General features: G+C 42.8%; 1 protein-coding gene across 1 annotated transcript; it reads left to right on the forward strand.

The window, feature by feature from the left end:
* Positions 1 to 1,118: 1,118 nt before the first annotated feature.
* LOC111227388 (serine/arginine repetitive matrix protein 2-like) lies at positions 1,119 to 22,763 on the forward strand. The gene is made up of 13 exons (XM_022752838.1): positions 1,119 to 2,449; positions 2,557 to 2,647; positions 3,544 to 4,398; positions 4,642 to 6,294; positions 7,129 to 7,243; positions 9,170 to 9,189; positions 19,614 to 19,720; positions 20,940 to 21,105; positions 21,507 to 21,669; positions 21,936 to 22,069; positions 22,243 to 22,385; positions 22,484 to 22,571; positions 22,671 to 22,763. Exons 1-12 carry the CDS (start codon positions 1,119 to 1,121, stop codon positions 22,557 to 22,559), a joined length of 4,854 nt encoding a protein of 1,617 aa, XP_022608559.1. The 3' UTR covers positions 22,560 to 22,571; positions 22,671 to 22,763.
* The last annotated feature ends 3 nt before the right edge of the window (positions 22,764 to 22,766 follow it).

Below are 22,766 nucleotides of genomic sequence, written 5' to 3' on the forward strand. Positions count from 1 at the left end.
AGTTTGCAGTGGAATCCCCCATTCACTGTCAAAGCCTGACTTGCCTGTGTTACAACATAGAAAAAGAAAACAAGGACATTGTACAGTTTTCCAGCCCCTCCCCTGTCTCAGGATCCACCTTAAAGGTATGCCGTCCAGATCACTAATGCACCAGAAATTCAGCTCAGTGGTACATGTTGTACACAAATTAATTTGATAGATTACAAGTGATTATGATAATTCAAAAAATTATATTGTTAAAGACAAATTACAATTTCTCACATTGTAGGCCAAGCCTAATAATTGTTAATAATTGTATTGATTCCAGGCTTCCGCAGTGTTTTTTTTTTCTAATATTATCAGGCTAAAATATATATCACATTGAAAAAATGAAGCAACATAGTTAGTTCTGCTGACTTACTCTAACACCTCTTCTTTCTTGCTTTTTTAAACAAAATGTAGTGCAACTGGTGTTAAGACATCTACTAAAAGAGTATGCAAAGTATGTAGCTAAACAAATATATTGTATGTAAAAATAGAATTTTAATAGCAGTCAAACTATAACTTGAGTTCACCACCATCACAGGTGAAAGTGGAAGTAATAACATAAGTAATTCGTATTTAGTTTTGCCAGTTCCAGTCTCCTGGTGTGCATGTTGGTTCACTGGGACACTTTAATGGACCTGAGCCACTGCTATTGTTATTAATAACAACATGCTTCTTCTCTTATGACAAGTTTGCCTTCAAAAAAGGCCCTAGTTATAGGTCATTATCATTTATTTCATTAATTAACAAATTTATTCACTATCGATGCATGTGTTTTTACCTGCAAGAGTGATCAATAACTGTGTAAATATCTGTCTTGGGTGTATAATTGTGGTGCAGCGTAAGGCACTCCCAAGACAAAGTCCAACGTAATGGCTAGATATAGTGACTGCTGGGAGGCAAATTATGAGCTGTCTTTGCATGATGTAGTGCTGTGATTGAGTACCATAATAATAAAAATGACCATAGATTAGTTTCTGTTTTGTTGTTCATTTATTTAAGGTAAACACAAGAAACTTGTGCTAGTTTCTTGTGCTTCTTCTTGTTGTTCATAGGATAACCTTTGTTTTTACTTTAAGGTGCCGTTGAACAAGATGGCTGCTCAGGTGGAGGTTCAGACTGGGGAGGTGGGGAGGACGGTGGCGGGAGGACGACTTCACCTGAGTCCCCTGACTGACTCCAGCAATAAGAGCCCCATCGAGATCCCTTCCATCAACCAGTCCCATATCATCACTCCAGAGCCGAACAAACCTGTCCCAGGACCAAAGCCACGGCTCACTCCTAAACCTTTTGCTGTGGATAAAAACCCCACCATTAAGCCCATACTTGCCCCTAAGCCCCAAACCAAGCCCCGGCCAGAGTCCACACGCCTTGCTGGATACAAACCAGAGCTTCCAAGCAGTCCAAAACCACAGCAACCAGTTGCCACTCTTAAACCCAGGCCAGTGTCAACCAATCCCAATCGTCCTGCCCCAACCTCCTTTAAAACTTCTAATAAGTTGAACACGGGACAAACAACCAAGCCAGTAGTACAGCCATTTAAACCAGCCCCTCCTCTTGACCCTGGAGACCCCAGCAAACCCACTCCTCCTGTGCCAGCAGAGAGGCAGAAACCTGGTGCATCAAGCTTGGGCTATTCCAAGAGCCTTAAAAAAGCCCCAGCTGCAGAGTGGTCTGGAACTACTAAAAAGGAAGATGACAAGGACAAGATGACATCCAGCACAGGTGGGGCCTCCATTACCAGAGCCAAGTCCATGGGTTTTCTTTTAGAGGTAGGGCAGGAGGAAGAAGAAAAGGAAAAAGCTAAGCCTGAGACAGCTGTGCCACTGCGACCCCAGCCCAGAGGCTCTAGGCCTAGACCTGTATCAGCCATTTTCCTTGACAGCCCAACTAAGACAGAGGCACCAGTTCCTGCCCCTCGCTGGGTCGCGAGACGGCCACTTTCAGCTGATCTTACATCCAAGTTTGAGTCTATCGGTCTTTCACTGCACTATAAAAGTCCTAAAACAAACAGTAAAGAGAACACTCCAGAGGAGATGCCATTGCCACAGAAGAAAGAACAAGAGAAAACCCCTAAGAGTACTACATCACAAAGTACAGATGGTGTAACTAAGCATGCCCTGTCAGACCAAAGCAACAAAAAGACAGAGGAAATGACTGCGAAAGAGATTGATGAGGATAAGCGTGGGGTTAGCATCAAGTCACGAATCAGTCTTCTCTTGGATTCGTCCTCCACTCCTGGGACTGGTGCCCCAGGCCAAGGATCAGATCTTCACTCTCCGGTGCAGCTGGTCCCTGAAAATGAACCAGCAGTTGGTGTTAAACAGCTCATCAAGCAGCTGACAGAGGACACACCACCAACTCAGAGTCCTGTCATGAAACCAGCACTCAAGCCCCGCCCCTTGCCCCTGGACCTGACTAAAAGGTAAGAGCTGCTCTTCATGTCTCCTCGGTTTGCTTTTGTCCCATGTCTTTGTCCATGAGATCCATTGTCATGCATGGCTTTTGTCTTGTGTGCTGTATGTTCATCAGGTTTTCATCTGAGAGGTCGCCCGACCTTGGCAGTGTTTCCCTCATTGAGACAACAGACCATCATGAGATCAGCAAAGATCCTCAGAGGAGGGTAAGAGAGGGACTTGGCTTCTCAGGAGCTGGTTTCTGTTGGGCTCAGTCTATGTTTAGCAGGCAAATGAGTATAACAATGTGAAACTGTGTCAGCTTAGTGCTAGGAAAGGCTTTCACGTGCTATCCTCTAAAACAGAGTTGCGGTTCAGAGGGGCTTCCTGTCATGTCTTGTCCAAAAAATCCAAGACATAAAACAAAAAGAGGGAAAGAGAAACGAGAGGGGATATTTGCGAACTGCTAATAGACGTTAAGCCTGAGTAATACAATGTGAACTAGATGTAAGTTGATAGAATGAGCTTAACTGTGTATTTGCCTATGTAGTTACCCCTGTAAATTTATACATGAATAGGAAAAATATTGTGAAATACACCTTTGACAAATAAGAGTGTTTACATTTCCTGTCGATCCCTGTCTGCATTGAGAGGAAGATTTCCCTAGAGGAAGTGAGGCATTGCAGGAAAAAGAATTGTCACTGCCACAGATGTACTAAGCTGTGAAACCTAAGACAGCCGGCACATTAATCATGCCTGGCGGCTGCTGGTTATGAAACACACAGAGAGGAGATCACCAGGAAAAGGTCAACACAGAGAGGCTTTGATTACCACCTCTGCACCACACCCACTGTTATGAGGCCAACATAGAACAAGGGGATATCGTTTCTACGCTGACATTTGTTCACTCAATCAGTTGAACTCCTTTGTTTACTGTATTTCCTCCTGTTCTGTTGTGTCATTCTGTAGTAATGTGTTTCAGTTCAGATTTGGTTTTTAGAGCTTTTATTTCTTTCAGCTGACTCCATATTTTATGTTGCATATTGTTGGTGGGGAACAGTTTTAGAGAAAAAAAGCAATGTAATCATTTAACAGTTCTCAATATGTTTCTTTATTTTCTCAGAATGAAGAGTTAGCTCTTACCCCCAGTGACCACCGGACATTTGTGGATTTAAAAAATTCCCAAGAGCAGCTCCAAAAGGCCTCCACCCCTGAAGGGCCTGAGGGAGGGCAGACATTTGGTGCCACTACCAAGGAAAGTTGTGCCAGTGGTGAAGTACAGACAGTGCGAGCATCTTTGTTTGAAAATGTTGTGGAGAGGCACAGTGTGCTGATGGTGGATGAGGCCAAGCCTGTAAACAAGCCCAAGGATTCGCTCAGCAGCCCATCAGTTAAGAGAGGAAATAGCGAGGATGAGGGAACTCTGGTCACTGCCACCTACAAAGAACCTTTATCTCCATCAAGTCCTATGCGGGTGTTACATGCCTTTGACACAGTGCAGGCAATCGAAGAGAACAGGGCAGTGAGTGAGAACGTACCATCAGCTCAGTGGGAAGATAAGGCCATGACACTACGCTCCAGGCGCTCAGAAGGGAGCAGGCCGGTGGCTGAAAGGACTGGTTCAGCACAAGCAGACCCAGCTTTGGTGGCACCAGAACAGCAGCCACGATATCTGAGAGTTGGAGCTTTGCAGAAGTGGAACAATACAGGCATTGACCAAGATGCAGGTGTGGAGAAAGGGATGCTAAAGGAGCCACAAAGGGAAGGACAGGTGGCTGTAGATGAAGACAGGCAAAGAGAGCAAGAGCAGGAGGAAGTGGCTGCAGCACCTAAACGTTTGAAAATGCTGCAGCCAGAAGACCAGCAGAAACCAAGGGCAACCTACTTTGCTTTGACCGGACAAATACAAGAGCCAGCCTCTCCTGTAGATGCAGGAGCGAATATGAGGGACATGACTGTGCCCTTTGATAATTTTACTGTAAGGTCTGCACTGGGAGGCTCCCAAGGGAAGATTCTTCCAGTTAGAAGGAATCCATCATTGGATGAAGCTTTTGGAAAAACTTCTCAAGATCAAATTGAGGAGCTGATGATGGGGAGCCACATGCCACACAGGGAGATGAGCTCAGCGTTGGATGGACAGGCGACAGAGGAAATGATGGAGGTTGAAAAGAAAAAAGAACTTAGAAAGGAGACAGAAAAACACAAAGCAAAAATAAAAGAGCTTGAAAAACAAAGACAGCTTGAAATGGAAAAACAAGCACATTTAGAATTTGCACGAATGAAGGAGAGAGATTTGCAAAGAGAATTTGAAAGGCAAAGACAGATAGCCTTTGACAAGGAGAAACAAGAGTTTGAGAAGAAACAACGTGCACTGGAAAGGCAGAAACAAATAGAACTCGAAAAACAGAAACAGCATGAATTGGAGAGAGAGAAACAAAGAGAACTGGAAAGAGAAAAGCAACGGCAACTTGAGAAAGAAAAACGACGAGAATTGGATAGACAGAGAGAGATTGAAAGAGAGAAACTGCGAGAGCAGGAAAAGGAGAGACAGCGTGAACAGGAGAGGCAAAGACAAAGGGAGGAAGAGAGGCAGAGAGAGCTGGACAAGGAGAGACAGCTGCTGGAAATCCAAAAGGAGAAACAGAAAATGGAGGCATTGGAAAGGATTAAAGAGTTAGAGAGACAGCAGCTCTTAGAGTTTCAAAAACAGAAACAGAGAGAAATGGAGAGGCAGCAGATAATTGAGCTGGAGAAGCAGAGACTTAGAGAGAAGATGGAGAGAGAGGAGGCTGAGAAAATAAAACAGATGGCACTAGAACATGAAATGTTAAGACTAAAAGAGATTGACAGGGAAAGGGAAAGACAAAAGGAGATGGAGAAGGAGCTTCAGAAAGAGATGGAGAAGGAAAAGCAGAGAGAGCTGGAGAGACAGAGACAACTAGATATCGAGAGACAGGAATTAGAAAACCAGAGGCTGAGACAACGAGAACTTGAGAAGGAAAGGCAGAGGAAGGAGGAGATGGAGCGAAGACGGCTCTTGGAGCTTGAAAAGCAAAGGCAAGCAGAGAGACAGCAAATTTTGGAGTTTGAGAAACGCAGACTGAGTGAGAAGATGGAAAGAGAGGAGGCAGAGAAAATGAGACAAATAGCCAAACAGCAAGAAGCAGAGAGGCAGCGACTAAAAGAGAAGCAGGAGAGGGCGAGGTTGGAGGCATCATCTCTTAGGCCTAAAGTGGTGGATCTGGACTCTGTGCTCAGAAATGACCCATTTCCCAAGGCTGCTTCTCAGCGCAGTGACCCTGCAACACGATGGAAAGAGCCGTCTCTGAGAGCTGAAGAGTCTTACAAACCTGCCATCCTTGACATTGACGCTTTCTCATCCCAAACCCAGCTCTCCTCCAGTAAAGACTTGTTTCCTGTTCCTAGTATTCAGGGAGTAGACACTGGGTTTGGAGCTAGGTCACAGTCTACACCCGAGAGAGATATTAGCTGGAAGGTGCCACCACAGTCTTCAGTAGGTTTCTCAAGCCCAGTATGGACAACATCTCCTCAGGACCCGTGGGAGCTGCGGCCTGTTGAGATGTCTGTGGACACCGCTGTAGCTGAACCCAGAAAACATTCCAACAAAGTCAGTCCAGAGCAACTCCTCCTCAGGCAGGAGGAACGGTTCCTGGCTCCACAGGGGCGCTGGTCTGCCCTGCTGGACGAGCCACTTCACTTGGCCCCTTTTCCCGGCACAGAATCCAAAGCTGGTGGCTCTCCTGGTGGAGTCTCCAGCAGCACTCCTGCAGAGCCAATCTGGTTCCCCAGAGAGCCACAGCCTCCGGAAAGCAGGGTAGAGGCCCGAAGCCACAGGCGATCACAGGGATCCCAGGTGAGTTGGAGGGATCCATGAAATACTAATATTACTTTAAAAAGCTTTGTTGTGTTGAAGTCGTTTTTTGTATTGTTAAGTTTTGTTTTGTTTTTGTAGAAATCAACCACCAGGTTGACAATTTAAAAGTTAGGGAGGGAAATCGAAATGGTAGATTATGACACAGTACAATCCATTGTTATCAAAATACAGGTTATTCTGCGATACGCAATATATTGCAAAACATTACTCCATTATAGATATGTATAAGTAAAGACCAAAAACAAGGCTCTAAAATTGAAAAATTGTTTCTCAGAAAGCAGCTTTTATTATATAGTCTCTTAACTGTTACAGTAATTTTGTAGGTGCCCAAAATAAAACTGTATTGGAAAGAGTGTTCACAGTCATAAAACATGTACACATGTGCCATTATTCCTGTATAAAATTACTAAAAAGTGACAGAAGTTGAACTGCCAGGAAGTAGAGTTACAGTGGTTAGTCACTGGAGGAAAAATGTTAACAAAACAGTAATAAAACTTTATTGTCTCTCCAAATAAATATTTAGTTAACAAATAACTGAAACAAGTCTCATTTCCAAGGAAACAACAGATAATTCAAATTAAAATACAAAAGGGCTGTTGTTCCAGTGATGCCATACCTCTTTCATGGAACTAGTCTCACGCTTTGGCTTTGCATGTCTGCTGGACACCTAATGACTTTCACATGTATGTTATGTATGTATATGCCATAGTATGTTTAACAAGCACCTGAAGAAAGTCAGAAAGCTTAAATGTAGTTCTGAGTGGGGAATTAAGTGAAGCAGATGAGGAGTTTACTTTGGTCTCGTTGTGTTAGGAGTTGAACAGGATGCGGTCTCGCAGTGTGTCACGGCGATCGACTCCTTCAAGCAGTGCTGTGGAGGGCAGCCTTTCCAGGATGCGGAGTCGCAGCGCCCACAGAGAGCGGGACCGCCACAGCTGGGTGAGTCAGGCTGCATCTCGGCCTCTGCATCATTAATACTGCGTTCCAGGAAACCTGTAGCCCAGTGAGATTTAAAACTGCTGCCCAAATCATTCCTTCAGATTGATGACTGGCTGTGAGCCCTTTGTTGGAGGCACTGTTTTCATTTGGACTGTTTCTCACACAACTCTCTGGAGTCAGGGAAGGAAGTCTGTGTGCCCTTGAGCAGTATTACATGTGTTTGAACCTGTGTGTGTGTATGTGCGTGTGTGTGTTTCTCGTGCATTGATGACAGACAGTAGGTAGACGTGGAATGCAGTTCGTTGAGTGATAGTTGACAGCTGAATACTGCTGTGCTAAGGTAGTAAAGAGTGGGTGACTAATGTTGACGGCATGGCCTCCTAGACTCACCTCTGCCCATCCCACATCACGTTCCAGAGGAGTGGCGACCAAATACCCTCTCAGGCCTGTAATTCAGGACTGGATTAGAGAAATGGTTAATGTGTAAGAGTCACTGCTCATTTATCAGAAGCCTGTCAGCATGCCTCAGGCAAACCTGTGAAGTGAAATGGCCCGTAATGAGCATGTGTCCTGCAGCCAAGCAGACACGTAATATTTGTGTGACTGCGTTTCTCAGCGCTGTTTGGTTACACCTGTCATTCCAAGCTTGTAACCTTGTAGTTCAGCTCTGCTTTTTCTTTTATTTTGAAATTGGTAAACAAAACTTTGTCTACGTATTTGTAATTATACACATGACATACATACATACATACATACACATATGCTTTCAAGCATATCTGTTCAGTGTCTATAAGCTGTACAGGGTTAGGTTCAGTTGGCTCTTTGAGGCTGTAATTGTAGGCCCAGGTTAAAGGCCAACACTACGAACCCAGAAGTGCAGTGTATTGTGTCCCATAATTGCACAGTGCCATGATTCAGAGCTCAGATTAAGTCATCATGAGTTTAAGGTCACTACTACCATCTAGTGGTTGTGTTTCAGTTTATCAGTATCACTCTCGCGGTGTCAATGCAGGCACTATATGAATGATGTGCAAAAAAAAAACATATTGCGATTATTTTGGCAGATATTGGGATTGTGATTATGAGTCATGAATGGTGGAATGGTGATTTTTGCATTTCATTTCACTGAAAAAAAATCTAAAAATAATGATGAGGTGAGCATGTTCCCTAATGTCTGGAGAATATGATTTGAACGCTGGAGCATCTCTGTAACACAAGGGTGTCCAAACTTTTTGCAAAGAGGGCCAGATTTGGTAAGGTGAAAATGTGTGGGGGCCGACCATTCAGTCTGACATTCTTTGAACTATTAACATTAAATACAAATGAACTATTTTATGAATTTTTTTATTGCAAATGGCATCCTTCATTTTTTTTTTCATTTTCAAGTTTTTGCCAAAATCACTCTGCCTTTCATATTTGATGGCCAAATAAAATGAAGAAAAAGTCAGTATGGAAAAAAAACTTTTGGGAAGATGAAACATATCTAGGTTCATTTGAAACATTACATATTATTCACTATTAAATGCTCACTGTAAACTTCTAAATTCAAAACAGCGGTCCATGCATATTCAAAACTGTGGTTTTGATCATCACAAATAAATCAATTCAGTGAGATTTTAGAATTTATTCACCTCAGAGGACTAAACACATATCTTGCCTGCACTAATGTGAAGGTTGATACTGAGATCTCGACTGCAGTGTGTAGTCCAGGTCTGGCTCAAAAACAGTGGTTTAGATGCGCAAGACGTCACGCAGTTGAGAGTCACTTAGTCTCGTCCTCACGCGGCTCTTGTTAATGTTCATAACCATAACCAATGTCTTCTGGCACAAGTATGTCGAGCCAAACAAGCTCAGCATTTTCTTAGCAAATGTTCGAATCTCTTGGAACCTGCCTTCATCCAGCTGGCGGTAGAAGTTGACAAGAGGGAGCTGTTGGTGCCGACTGCTTCATAATTCAGCGAAAAAATATTCCAATTTCCACTTGTCCTGGAAGCGGCGGCCCTCGCTGTCAACTTTTCTTTTTTTAGTTAGGGGCTGAAAGGATCACACAAGGGTCACGGCGGCGAGAGTGCGGCCACAGGTCTACTGCCATCTTCTGGTGAAATGTAAAATAGCTTTTTTTGTACACGTGTATTTTATACTGTGGTCAACAGTGCTGGCGGGCCGCATATTATTGATTTTATGACAGAGGCTGCGGGCCGGTGAAAATTTGAACACGGGCCGCAATTGGCCCCCGGGCCGGACTTTGGACATGCCTGCTGTAACACCACAATGCTTAATTTATGGTATGTTGTGACACATTTGAACTTAATCAAGAAAAATGCAGCTCCTCCGATTTGGATATTGATCTTGGCCATATTGAGATTCCGATAATATTTCAACGAATTGTTCAGCCCTAATTGCTGCTGTCAGTGCTTGCGTGTTTTTTGTTTAAAAGTAACTGAGTTACAGTTGTCTACAGGTTGACATTGAAACTGCCCTGCTGCTTTAAAAGGTGGCACTGGTGGAGCTGATGATAGTTTAATCAAGCAGAATTACACACCGCTCCACCAAGATCCACTAGATTAGAGACTTTCACATGATCGAAAAATGGCAATAAAGATGCAATAAAATAATTTCATGTGAGATTAAATATTGTAAAATCAATGATAATGAAAAAATGATAATGATTTGCATTACACCATTTGACCACCTCCTCTCATTGGTTTGAAATTGGAGAATGTGTCTACTCACCTCTCTATTACATGTATGTGATTATTTCTCAGACTGCAGGAACAATGTGGCTACAGTTATTTTCATTACAGACATTTGTAATTGAAGAACATGCCACATGTCACTGTTGAATTTGACCATGCCATGGGTTTGTTTTAACTAAGTAACTAATTTTGAAGGTTAACATGCTGATTTCTTTAAGCTCAGATGACATCTTCATGATGCTTGTTTTGTCCCACTGACAGTCCAGTACCTAAAGGAATTCATTTAGTTATCACATGAAACAAAGTAAGACATGAAATTCTCACAAGCGAGAAGCTGAAACAAATAAATGTTTACTTAAACAAGTAATCAAATATCAAAAATTAATTTTCTGTTAATCTACAAACAGATACATTTTTCAGCTCAGCTTCGGTGATACTTGTATCAGAAGTAGGTACTCAAAATTTGATATTTTGGACCAGATGACAAAAACATCCAGAGATTTAAGTGATATTATCAAATTGTTGTGAGTGTATTAACAAAGCAATAACAACACCATCACAAATAAAATATATTTATTTTTATATTGATATTGACCTGCAGAGTTTTAAAATAAACGCCCATAAGCAAAATCCCAGAGAATATGTTTTATAAATCTGGTTGAGAATTTGGCTTCTGGAAGAACAGAAATTATGTTTAATACAAAAATGTAGTCATCAGTGTTGGCAGATATCAGCTATGATTAATTTCCCCACATTGTATTCACTGGTGGGCGTGTCCTCAGACTCACATAGATGAGATAATAGTTGTGCAGTGACATCACTGGTTTAAGTCGGAGGGTCTGAGGCAGAGCGGAGATGGGCACTGGGCTGAGAGCTGTGTTGTACATGTGGTCATGCTGCCTGACTCCATACTGCCTCTGGGTAAGTGACAGCACAACTCTCTTATTACAGATCTTTCTCTGTTAGACGTATACATGATACTGAATGTAGTTAGTTATTATTGCAGTATAGTGTATGTTCTTTGGCTACAGCCTAATTCTCTCCTGTGTGTGGATGCTTGTTGGGTTTGTGGCTGATGCTGCACACAGCCTGATGAGGTCAGCACGAGAAGGGAAGTGTTGAGCAGATGTGAATCACTTCCAGTAGATGATGTTTAGTAGTAGGAGGAGGGGCATTAGAAGAATACGGGAGCAGTAATATGATTGTTCTTTCTTTGTCTTTGGTTCTTTCAGTTGATGTCTAATTTTATTCCTTTTATTGGAATAGAGGGAATATTATCTTAACTCTTTTGCCATCTCTCCTCTGTGACAAATTATTGCATAAATAAATGTGCACATATTGGTAGAAAATAACAATTGAGTGTGGCAAGAACGATTTATTTTGAGTAGGGCAACAACTCAGTTAATTTCATAATTAAGTAATCTAACAATTTGTTTTGGGATTAGTTAGTCCTACATGACATTTGAGAAGCCAGAACCAGCAAATGTTGAGTTGAACAAAGGACTAAAACAATTTCTAAAATGATTTCTAAAAAGTGATAACAAAATGTATGTGAATTGCTTAATCAATTATTGGACTAATTGCTTCAATTGTCAACTTGATATTTAAGTTGAGAAAACAGAATATTGAGGGAATAAGGTTCCACATGTTACAGGAATGTGATAATACTCCTGTAATGCCTTTACCACCCAAACCAGCAGACATTCAATATTCAGTAATTGTGCAAGTTAGCTTTTTTTAGTGGAATTTAGCTTGTCCTTAAAGGTCAGATTGCTGAGGAAGAGGCAGCCATTTTCAGGCTGGGGAGTACGTTAGAGAGGTCTGCTGTTGTGCTCTCGGAAACAGAAAAGCTCACCACAGACTTGCCTCAAACACACCACTTCAAAGAAAAGTTAATTAGATTACCTGTAGGGGGCATATGTGGACAGGGATCCAGCTTTTATGAGCCCCACTGTCCCAGTTTGCTCTGAGGTTCACTCTCTGAAGTGCGTCTGGAGTTGCCCATTGTGGCTTTATTTAGGATACCAGCTCTCTGGCACCATATAACAGACTTGTTTAAGTTGGCAGTGTGTATTGCTGTTTGCAAGAAACTGACTCTGAGCGAGATTTAAACAAACATTCCCTTGACTCTTGTGCTTCTCGCTTTTGGCTACAATGTGTGGACGAACTGGTTGATGAGCAACATTACAGTGTCATGTCATTGGTAGTCGCACCTGTCTTTTCACTCTTTTCTTTCATGCATGTCTAATCAGTCTATTTATAGTTTTCTCTTTATCATGATCACTCACTTTCTCTTTCCTTCCTGATTGTATCATACTTTATCATGGTTAACTTTCTAGCTTCTTTCTGTTTTGAATGAAGATGCTACTTCACAGCAACATCATGCTTCCTTCCTTCCTTCCTTCCTTCCTTCCTTCCTACATTTGTTTCCACTGCTCCTCTGCCCTGGCTGTGACACTTCTCTGTCTTGCCCTGCAAACTGAATCAAGCTGGAGTAACAGAGCACCGCAGAACATATATCACCCTCCCCTCTCCCTCCCGCTCTGAATCAGGGACCTCCCATTCTCTCTCTCTCTCCCTCTCCCTGACTCCGTGCCACACTCTGTCTCTCCACCCAGTTTCTCCTTGACGGTGAGTCCTATAGCGCTGAGTACAGAGAGCAGCACTGCTGACGCATTTTCTCCTACCTGCCTGTACCTGCAGAAGAAGGCAAGGAGAGCAACATTTTCCCTCTCTTCCCCTTTTTCTCTACCATAGCACTCCCTCCTGTTTCTTCTGTTATGCACTGCGTTGGTTGCCCCCTGGTTTTCCTTATGGAATACGAATGACTACAGCAGCTTTCCTGGACTGCCACCTCTCCAGCTGTCCTGCACCATTTCTCCTCCCAGCTTTTTGCCACAGGGTAGAATAACACCACACACCATGGGGATGTAGCCTTGTTGGATGGACGGATTTCTCAACTTTTAACCTGGGCCTGGTTTTGGAAGCAAAACATCAACATCAGCTCTGGAGGAGCTGTCAGGTCGGCTGTGATTGAGGCTGGGATCAGCACAGGGAACTCAGACCTCGAGGATTGGCAGAGGTGTCACTGAGTGTGGTTAAAAATCCAATTCTTATACTTGGGATTATTAGCAGTCAGCCAATATGATGGTAATAGATAACTTAATGTTGTGCCAAACATAAATGGTATGTTGAGGATGTGATTCTATGGATAATGCTCATAGTTGTTTGTTGTTTGTACCAGAGAAACATGGCCGAGAAACCTGTTGGTAGACAGCGCAGCAGTTTTTCAGGCTTTCTCATAGAATAGTGGCCTGTATAACTAATAGTAAGTGCTGGCTGTATATAACCTTTACATGCCCTCTCTTCAGGTGCTGTGCCAAACATATCATAGTTAGTATATAGTTTGTGCATTGACATTGACATTAGAAAGCTTCACAATTAACTCCACGTCGACAGCCTGGAGCCTCGACAGTGATGAGTTGAAGCTGAGTCCTGATGGCTCCAGTGGGACTGCACTGCAGAAAGGCCATTTAGGAGTGAAACTGAAGAGAGGCTCAGTCCAGTAATGGTCAGGGACTGACTGGCGTTGTCCGTGCTGCAGTGCTGTGAGCAGCAGACACCACCAACATCACCACATCAAAATAGCTGAGCTGTGTTGTGTTCTCTCTGTCACCTTCCTCACTGCTGCAGTATTGACCCAGCAACACACCTCAGTGAATACCTAGGACACTATCCCTGGACTGCCACCTCTCCAGCATAACTAGACTCTAATGATTTCCTGCTGCTGTGATAACAAGAGTCACAGATCAGTTCACAGACTCTCTTCTAACACAGCGGGTCTTGCCAGTAGTGGGTTGTGATGGAGTATCTGGGGGACAAGCTGTCAGTGGCTCAGTCTCAGGTGTCAGGATGGGTGGGAAATGTGCGACGCTCCCTCCACGGGGCGCTCGGCTTTTTATCCAGCTCGGTGGAGAGGGGAGGCAGGGGAGAGGACGGGACTGGGGACTTCAAGAGAACCAACTCCCTGCGTTCCCTGGCCTCCCGCAGCAGGGAGTCCATCCGCAGGTTCTCACTGCGCAGCCAGCAACGTCTGTCCTTACGCAGGCGCACCGCACCCAACACCCCTACTGCTGTAAGATAACACACATTTAAACACACAACAGGGAAGCACTGGTGCCTCCTTCCACTGCTGATACCATTTACAAACTATAATCATAAGTATTGTCCAGGCACAAGAGTGATTCATTACTTAAACTGACCAGTAGAGTCAGTCTTCACTGTAACTATGTGCTCAGCAGTAAGTTTAACATCAGTTGGAGTTAAATAAAGAACAAGTGGCATTCAAGTCATTTTGCAGCAGTTTCCAACCAGTTTTTTAAAGTCACTGTGTCAACAGCTGCTTCTTCATCAACTGTTTGGTCTCTAGCCAAACATGTCAAGAACTTATCCTTCTGCCTCGTTATGCACAGCCCCTGCTGCTTCTCATATATCTCTGTCTATCCTTTCATCACTTCTCCATCTTATATTGTCCTTGGCACAATGTAAACCTCTCTCTTTGTTTAGCAGAGCTGTTGTTATACTGGTTCTTCAGGTCATCACGTCACCTACCATTTGTATTTTTGTGATTAAAATTAGGCATGACAACTAGTTTAAGGCCTCTACTCTGACAACTAACCTGGTCTGTGCTCTGCGTAAAGGACAGATATAGAAATCCGTGTAAGGATATGGATACGTTGCAGTGAAGTTGTTCCTATCTTTAGGTTACGCCTGTTTGCTGTGCAACACCTCATGAGTCACAACTCCTAAAGATAAGAGGTGTTTTCATGACGTCTGTGTGGCTGTCAGTTGTGTTGACATGTCTTAGTTAGTCTTAGACATCACCAACTGTGATTGTGGTGTCTGGGAGCAGCATGTCTCTACACTGGGTTGGTGGTAAGTGGTGAGTGACAGTAAGAGGACAGTATTGGCTGAATGGGATGGACAGCCGCCAGGTAGCCAGTTAATGGGTGATAGGAGGGAGGGGATGTGAAAATTAAGGCTACCTACTTCTGTCCTGTCATAACCACAGACATGTATCTGGTATTGGGTTGCTTTGAAATGCTGTGGCTGCCATTATAGCAGTAAATGGAAATCTAGAGTTTTGCAATGCATTAACGCACTAAAGCTCACTGTGAACAGTTGATTTGGCACTCCTTGATATTTTCCCATATGGCTGTACTAGTACGTAAAGATGGATATTGACATCTGATAGCCAGCAGTCATTCCTTATCCCAGATGACTTTGTAAGATGACAGGTTTACAAATATTTATACCATTTAAGTACTCTGACATTTGTGTCATATCAGATGTTGTGTAAATATAAACTGCCAACTGTTCACGTCGACCAGACCTCGAAATCACCCGCTTAGTGTCATGAGTGCTGGATACAAGCAGTAAACATATGGGACCCACCAGTTTAAGTATAGTGTGTCACATTTGCTAAAAACAGGTTAAGTGAAAATTTTCTTACTTATCTCATCAGTGGAAATACATTTGCTGTTGTGTATAAATGACACAAACAGCATTAAAAGACAAAGGTAAATAAAGACAGGTCAAGAAATATCTACGTTAATTTATTAGTGGTGGACTTAAAATTGATGAATGGAAATCAGAACCATTTGTTCATTTTTTGGGGATTAATACGATCTGATGACAGGACAAAACTGTCTGCAATTATTACTAAATAATATCAAATAGATAAAATGATGGCTATAATTTAAGATTTCAGTGTATAGCTGGTTTGTATCTTCAAATCATCTTTGGCGTCAGATATTAGTCCTATAGGTTTGTATTGGACGCCAGTGCTTCCAACAAATTGGAGACACATTGATCTAAGTGACAAACATTTGACCTCAACCGGTTGTCATATTGGCAAAAACCAGGAAAATAAACCCTAGACTGAAAATAATGAGAATAATCCTTTAAGTCAGGTCCAGCGCTCTCTAGGCTAAATTCCTAAGCCAAGTCAGGTTTTTACATTCTTCCCCTCTGTTCTTACCAGATGCTTTGAACAGAACTGAGCCCTCGTCTGTATGTACCACTTATGTAATGAAAGAATTACACAGTACCGCTGGGTTTGCCTCGCAGACTTTGTCTTAATGTAAGCCCTCGGACATGCAGCTGGAATGTCAGTTTGTTGACATGAGATCGGTGCTCGTGGGAGCAGTTGTTTTGAATATCTGTAGCATATTGATATCGATTATTGCTGTGTGCATGAGTGCACGCGGAGCATATTTTCTCACTCCACTCCACCCCAGCCAGCTTTATTAGAGCAGATGAGTAGAGAATGGAGCGTGGTGACATACTGCTGGGCTAATGTTGTGACTCAGTGTGTTCCTTATGGTTATTATTTGTCTCATAGTATTTGAGGTGGTCACATCCCATTTATGATAACCTGGATAAGCTTGTGTCTTAATCCTGAGGCACCACACTTTCATTGCAGTATGTAAACAGCAAAGTATGTAAACATCTTAACAAATTTTTATGTTGTGTTATTTTGACTAGAGTAACTGCAAAAATAATAGGGATCGTGAGAGGCACACACATTCCTCGACAGTGTCATACACTAGGTTGTAAACTTGTGTCTTGGATGCCGTGTGCATGTCTCTACAGTAGCTGTTCACTTTCTGTTCTCCGCTCTGATGTAAGACCATCTGTTTACAGCAGAGCCCTTCCCTTTTCATGGAACAGCAATCAAATCTCTCACTTTACATGTAACTGGTGAGTTAGGAGCAAACCCTAAACCACTGGTTCTCAGTCCCATCTGTGTTTGTCGTGGGTTATGTGTGGCGCTCAGCGATCACTGCATTATCAGGTAGAAGTTTCCAAGGCCTCATTCCAGCCCCTTCCTCCTCAGATTATCAGTTTAACCCTATTTAATGATCAGCGCTTTCTCTCCTTCAACCTTCCATTCATCCGCTCTTTGTTATGTTCTTTCCTCCAACACACCCTTCCTGTCTAGGGGAAGCTGACTATTGCTAATGTTATTAAGGAAAAGCCTTCCTCCTGACAGCTATAAATCACTGCTACTGGACCTGCTGGTTTAGTATGCTTCCATCATCAACCATATTCTCCATGTTTGTGGTTGATAGCAGAGCCTACACCTGCGAGTGTCCATTCAGCAGAGCAGACTTAGTGCTTCAAAGTTTTTTTTCGTTTTCATTGTTTGGCCAATAAACCTGTCTAACCAGGCATTGTCTGTAGATTAACACAGACTGCACCAAAAAGAAAGTCAGTTGAATCAGTACCGCAGATGTTAAGAGCTCCTGTTTTACTGAATAATAAATGGCCTGAGGTTATCAATGAGCCTCTAAAAGGCTCATTCTGCCTTGAGCAGCCTGCCATAAGTCTTTTTTTTTTTTTTAGCTACTGTATAATGGCGCCTCTCTTCAACATGTTCCAGCAAAGGCAATGTTCCTCTTCTATGCTGATCAGGTGAGGGTGTGTTCTGGGAGTGGTGAGGTTGCGTAACACACACACCCACACAGAATAGGAATTTTTATCACCAGAATTTTATAAGGCCAGGTTTTCAGATTTTTTGGGGCCTTTTGTCAACAGTTATAACAGAGTACAGCGACAGGTAGAAGAGAGAAGGATGACATAATACCAAGGTCTCCAGCTGGAACTGAACCAAAGGTGGAACAAATACAGGGTGCACTCAAAGTCTCAAAGACTCTTATGGTCTCAGTACATACAAACTAGGTTATCTGAATAAGTTAAAGTCAACAGTCTTTATACCTGTTCTGAATGGCCTCATTAGAAGCAAGGCCTAAAAGCCTGCTGTAATGAAGGGGAGGCAATAAGTGCCCTAGTAGCCAAATGGTTACTGCACATGCCACATACCTGCAACTGTGTCCAACAATTTCTTTCCCGAAACTGACAGTCCGCTAAGCTAATCCATTTTATGCAGCAGGTGGCTAGGTGTGCAGTGCTGAGAAATTTGGAATATGGGCTCCCATATATTATTGATTATTGTGTCTTCCTCCTCACTATAACAATATAACAACTATAACAAATTCATTGTGGCCATTCGGGACAGTGATAAACACGGTCAGGCAGCATGTTGTTCGAACTAGTTCTTCTCAGATAAACCCTGCCCTTAGCCAATCTAACACACATTTTATTTGAAACATACTGAGGCCTCTAACCCTGTAAATAAGGTTATTTCAGAATAATACATTTGTTACTTCTGTACCATAACGCCTGCTGCTGCTTTTAGAATTATCTGTTTATAGATGTGAATGCTTTTATATCTGGCTAGACCCATGCATTAGATGGTATTGATCTTTGCTGTATACACAGTAGTATCAATATGTTTTTATAGTTCAGTCTCTCTTTAGCTTATTCTTTGTTTGAATTAGCTGCCCTGTGTAATTGCCCCAAAGAACAGTAGACTAGTGTAGTATGTAGCTACTTTTTCTGCATTTTGAACCGTCAGTCTGATTTGAACCAGGGGTTTTGTTCATTGTTGTCAGTGGAAGGAGGACTCAGAAGTGTGTGTATTTCAGGCTAAGTGGTGTGACCCTGCGATGTCAATTTGAAAAGTGTGAGAGCTGCAAATCCTTGAGAAGAGGATGAACTTGATTGGAAAAGCTTTTTCTCAGATGCAGGGAGCAGCGCTGAATGCCATTCTCATGTTCTCTGTTTTATTTTGTCCTGTCAGGAAAGGCTTAGCTGATGAATGACACCCTGCGCTGCTGTTCTTTTTTTCCTCCCTCTGTTTTTATGCTCCCTCCATCAAAATTTCTCGCCGTCACACTCCACCTCAAAATGTTGTTTCTACGTCATTGTCTCTTGCAGTCTTTTTTGCCGTACTCTTGTATCTCTGCTCCCACATACACAAAGAAAACAAGGATAGCATTCATGGAGCGTTAAGAATGAGAGCTCTGATCTTCAGTCGCTGCTCATATAAACATTGCTGGTGAACTGCTCTCATAGTCTAGGAACCTGGGCAATTACAGAGGCAGGTGTATCATATTTCTCTGTCCACCCCTTAGGCAACATCTGAGGACTGAAGGATTTTCTGTTGTTTTTTCCTATATAGGCCAGGGTTATCAGTTCATGCGCAGGCGTGCCTCTGTGAGCTCTGTGTGGTTTTCAGACAGTATGTCCTCTGTACCAGCCTCATTAAAAGAGGCATGGTTCAGTAGACAGCAAACACACTCTCAATCACCCAAGCACCCATCTCTGTCTTTGTCCCCGCTCTGGTCCTATGTCCATTAACTCATCCCTTCACCTTTCATTATGCATCTTACCACTGCTGTCTGCTGTAGCTCAGCAGCATGCACCTCAATTAAGAACACTGCTGTTAATAGTGATGACATAGATCAACCAACTACTGTACTTTATTATTCATAATAATGTGTTACTGGTCAGTTAAACAGCATTTTGACCAGTAGACATTTTAGCTTTGCATAGCAATAAAATCTAAAATATCTACCAAACTTAGCTCAGGGTCAGATTGTTAGCTGTCACATACAGATTTTGAATGTCAAGTGAGAGCTGCTTTTGGTGTCTCCCAAGCTAGTGTGTTACATAACTGAGATCCAATTTGATTCCTCTGCATTCATTAATAATCTCCCCGTCTCTCCTCTCCCTCCCTGCTGCCTCCAGGTGCAGCAGAAACAAAGTGTCAGTGGTGAAGAGGAGGGGAATGATTCAGAAACTCCGGTCCGTGAGACTGACAGTCAGTACGGGACCTGGGAGACAGGACTGCGCACTGATGACAGGTAAACATGCACTGTTTCCGCTCTCCAGATGTGTTCAGTGTGTTTACATGCATACAACACATGTCAGTGTCCCCAAACAGTCCAGAGTTGTCAACTGCATGCAAACACAACTACCTCACCAGCCTCACCAGCAGCACCAGTGCTAAAACAGCACAAGAAAGCTGTTTTTTACCCAGCACAGATTATTGTTTCTACACACAATAACTGAAGGCATGCAGCTACAGAGGAGCTGGAACTAGCAAAGATTTAAAGATGGAGGATGGATTCATACTCAATGAAAAGATTACATTGGCTAAAATCCTATAAGATTCCATTGTCTGCTTAAAGAGACAGCATAGATAAAATGTTTAATGTTATACGCCATTAGCAACAAGCTTTAATATGAGGTCTTATATGCACTTTTTTTTTATTTATTCGAAGCCCAGTGACACAAGAGATTTACCAAATACTGCATGCCATTTTTTTGATTAACATAGTATTAAAAACCACTGTATTGTGTAGTGTTTAAAGGAAACCAAGAAGGTGCTACTGCCTTCATTGCGCATAAATGATTATGGATCAGATTTGAGATTCTGACCATCTCTCTTGTGGAGGCTCTGATAAAGAACTGTGTACACAAGACTGATGAAAACACCAATATTATTTTATCTTTTAGAAACAATTCCCCGGGAAAGACTTAATCCAAACATGAATTAATCCTAATAAGCATTGTTTGTAGCCACAGTCTTACAATGGTAAAACCTGTACACCACAGAAAAGCATTGCTGTAGCAGGATAAATTGATACATTATTTGTCAGATTCAGTCTGCTCGGGGATAATAAATAAAAAAGGTCAAATAACTCAGCACCATCCTGTAACACAGACTGATTGCTCCTGTCCTCCTCCTCCTTTGTGTGCAATCTGTTACTGACCTCCTGTGGCCAGAGAATAACAACACAACATTAACCAGCATTTATAAGAATGGATAGTAATTCAAACTTGTGAAAAAATAAGTTAAATTGTTAGAGATATATTTTTATATGAATAATTGTTTTTATGCCTGTCATGGTGACAGGGGAGGCTTGCAGTCTGTTTTTAGGCGCATCATGTAAATCAAAGCTTTCCACAGTGTTGACAGGAACAAAAGTATGACTCAGACTATTTGATTGTAACTGTGGTTACAGCAACCACACAGTTGTTTTCAGAAGTTTTTCCTAACTTTTTTTTAACCCATTTCAGCCTCACTCCTGCCACTCCCAGCTCAGAGAGCAACATCAGCCCTTCACCAAGGAAGAAAACTCCCCCACACACGCCAGGTGATCGTGCCTCACAGTTTGAAACTGACACTCTGGACGGCCTCGTTTCCCCATCCTCATCTGACAGCCAGCCACTCTCTTTCCCTGATGTAAGTGTCACCTGAGTGACAGCTGAGTCAACCACAGCTCTGGTCTTTTTATGTCACATGTGCCGGTCCGTCATGTCTGACTGTGTGATTTTGTTTTTATCCGTTTGGGTCTTTTCTTTTTTTATTTATTTATTTATTTTTATTTATTTTTTCAGGCTTTTTGTGCCTTTATTGACAGTGCAGTAGAGAGAGACAGGAAATGGGGAGGCAGAGAGAGGAGGAATGACATGCAGCTAAGGGCTGTCCGATGCGGGACTCGAACCGGGGCCAACTGCAGCGAGGACTGTAGCCTCTACACATGGGGCGGATGCTCATCCAACTGTTTGACACTTATGTTCTCGATGAGACTTGCCTGTTTACATCTTGGCTCATATATTTTCTTTCTGTGTCTTGACATCCAGGCTCCGACCACTCTGTTAGACACCAGCGCTCTCCGCTCCAGAGCCCAGCTGGGGAAGAAACGAGCGCCACGGTCACGACCCAGCAGAGCCGCCCGTCAGAGTGCTGCGCTGCTAGAGGGAGAGGGAGGAACCACTGAGGACTGGCTTTACCGAGACTCCACAGGTTAGCACTTCCCCTAGAGAGCTGTAATCTTTGTGTTAATCTTCGTCTTTGCACCAAACAAAACCAGCTAAAATCTTGATACGATGCTCTTCCATCAGTTTACACTGAACAGGTGGTGAAATTGATGCACTCAGAAATTTAATTTTGTAGTTGAATTGCAGTTTTAGTGGAAAACCGAATGTCTCACTGCAACCCACCTCATCCCCATTTTTAACTGACAACTACATGCTGACATGTACGAATAATTTGTGTTTTCCCCATGACAGAGGCAAAGGTTGAGAGTAAAGACGATGACTCAGACTCTGAGGAGCAGGCCAGAGGAGCTGACGCCCATCCTGCTGTTGCCTCCCCACCACAGAGGGTCGCCCTGTTCCCTGGGATGGACCCTTCAGCTTTAAAGGTGAGCCTTTTCCTGAGTAGAAAAACGAATCTACTGAAAGTATTCTTGTGTTAACCAATGGAATCTGACTCTGACATTAAAGCACACTCCTTTCATGTATTTTCTACTGAAACTGATGTGTTTTTATTTTCAACTCCCCTGAAAGTTCTGAAATGGCTCTTCCTTGTTCTCAGGCCCAGCTGAAAAAGAGGGGTGACTCTGACAATCAAACTGATGGACCTACTCCCTCTCCCTCCCAGCTTTCTCGCTCGCCTAAGTCCCCCTTCCTTCCCCGGGCAGCCCGTGTACTGCCCCCACCTGGTGGCAAAGAAAATGGGTAAGAGACACCATTTGCATAGAGGATGCTTTTTCAGGAGACAAGGATTGCTTCTTAGCTCTTTGTTTTCTCACATTAACTTTCTCATATCTCTTTAGTGAGGAGGACTCACCCCAGTGGTTGAAAGAGCTGAAGTCCAAGAAGCGTTTGAGTCAATATGAAAGTGAGAGCTAAGGAAATAATGAGGTGAGATAGTTTTTAGTGTTCTCTGTGTGTCTTTTCAAAACACATCAAAAAGCTCATAATTATCTTTGCCAACTGTTTTCTTCTCATTCTCTCCGCAAGGTTGCCTTAACAGATGAATCTATATGAAACAGAAGCCTTAACGTTTGACCCAGAGAGCAGGAGAGGTGAATCTACAGCTGCTGATGTTTTTTTTTT

Source organism: Seriola dumerili, unplaced genomic scaffold (assembly GCF_002260705.1).
Source record: "Seriola dumerili isolate Sdu_G_001 unplaced genomic scaffold, Sdu_1.0 BDQW01000017.1, whole genome shotgun sequence".
NCBI classification, from domain to species: Eukaryota; Metazoa; Chordata; class Actinopteri; order Carangiformes; family Carangidae; genus Seriola; species Seriola dumerili.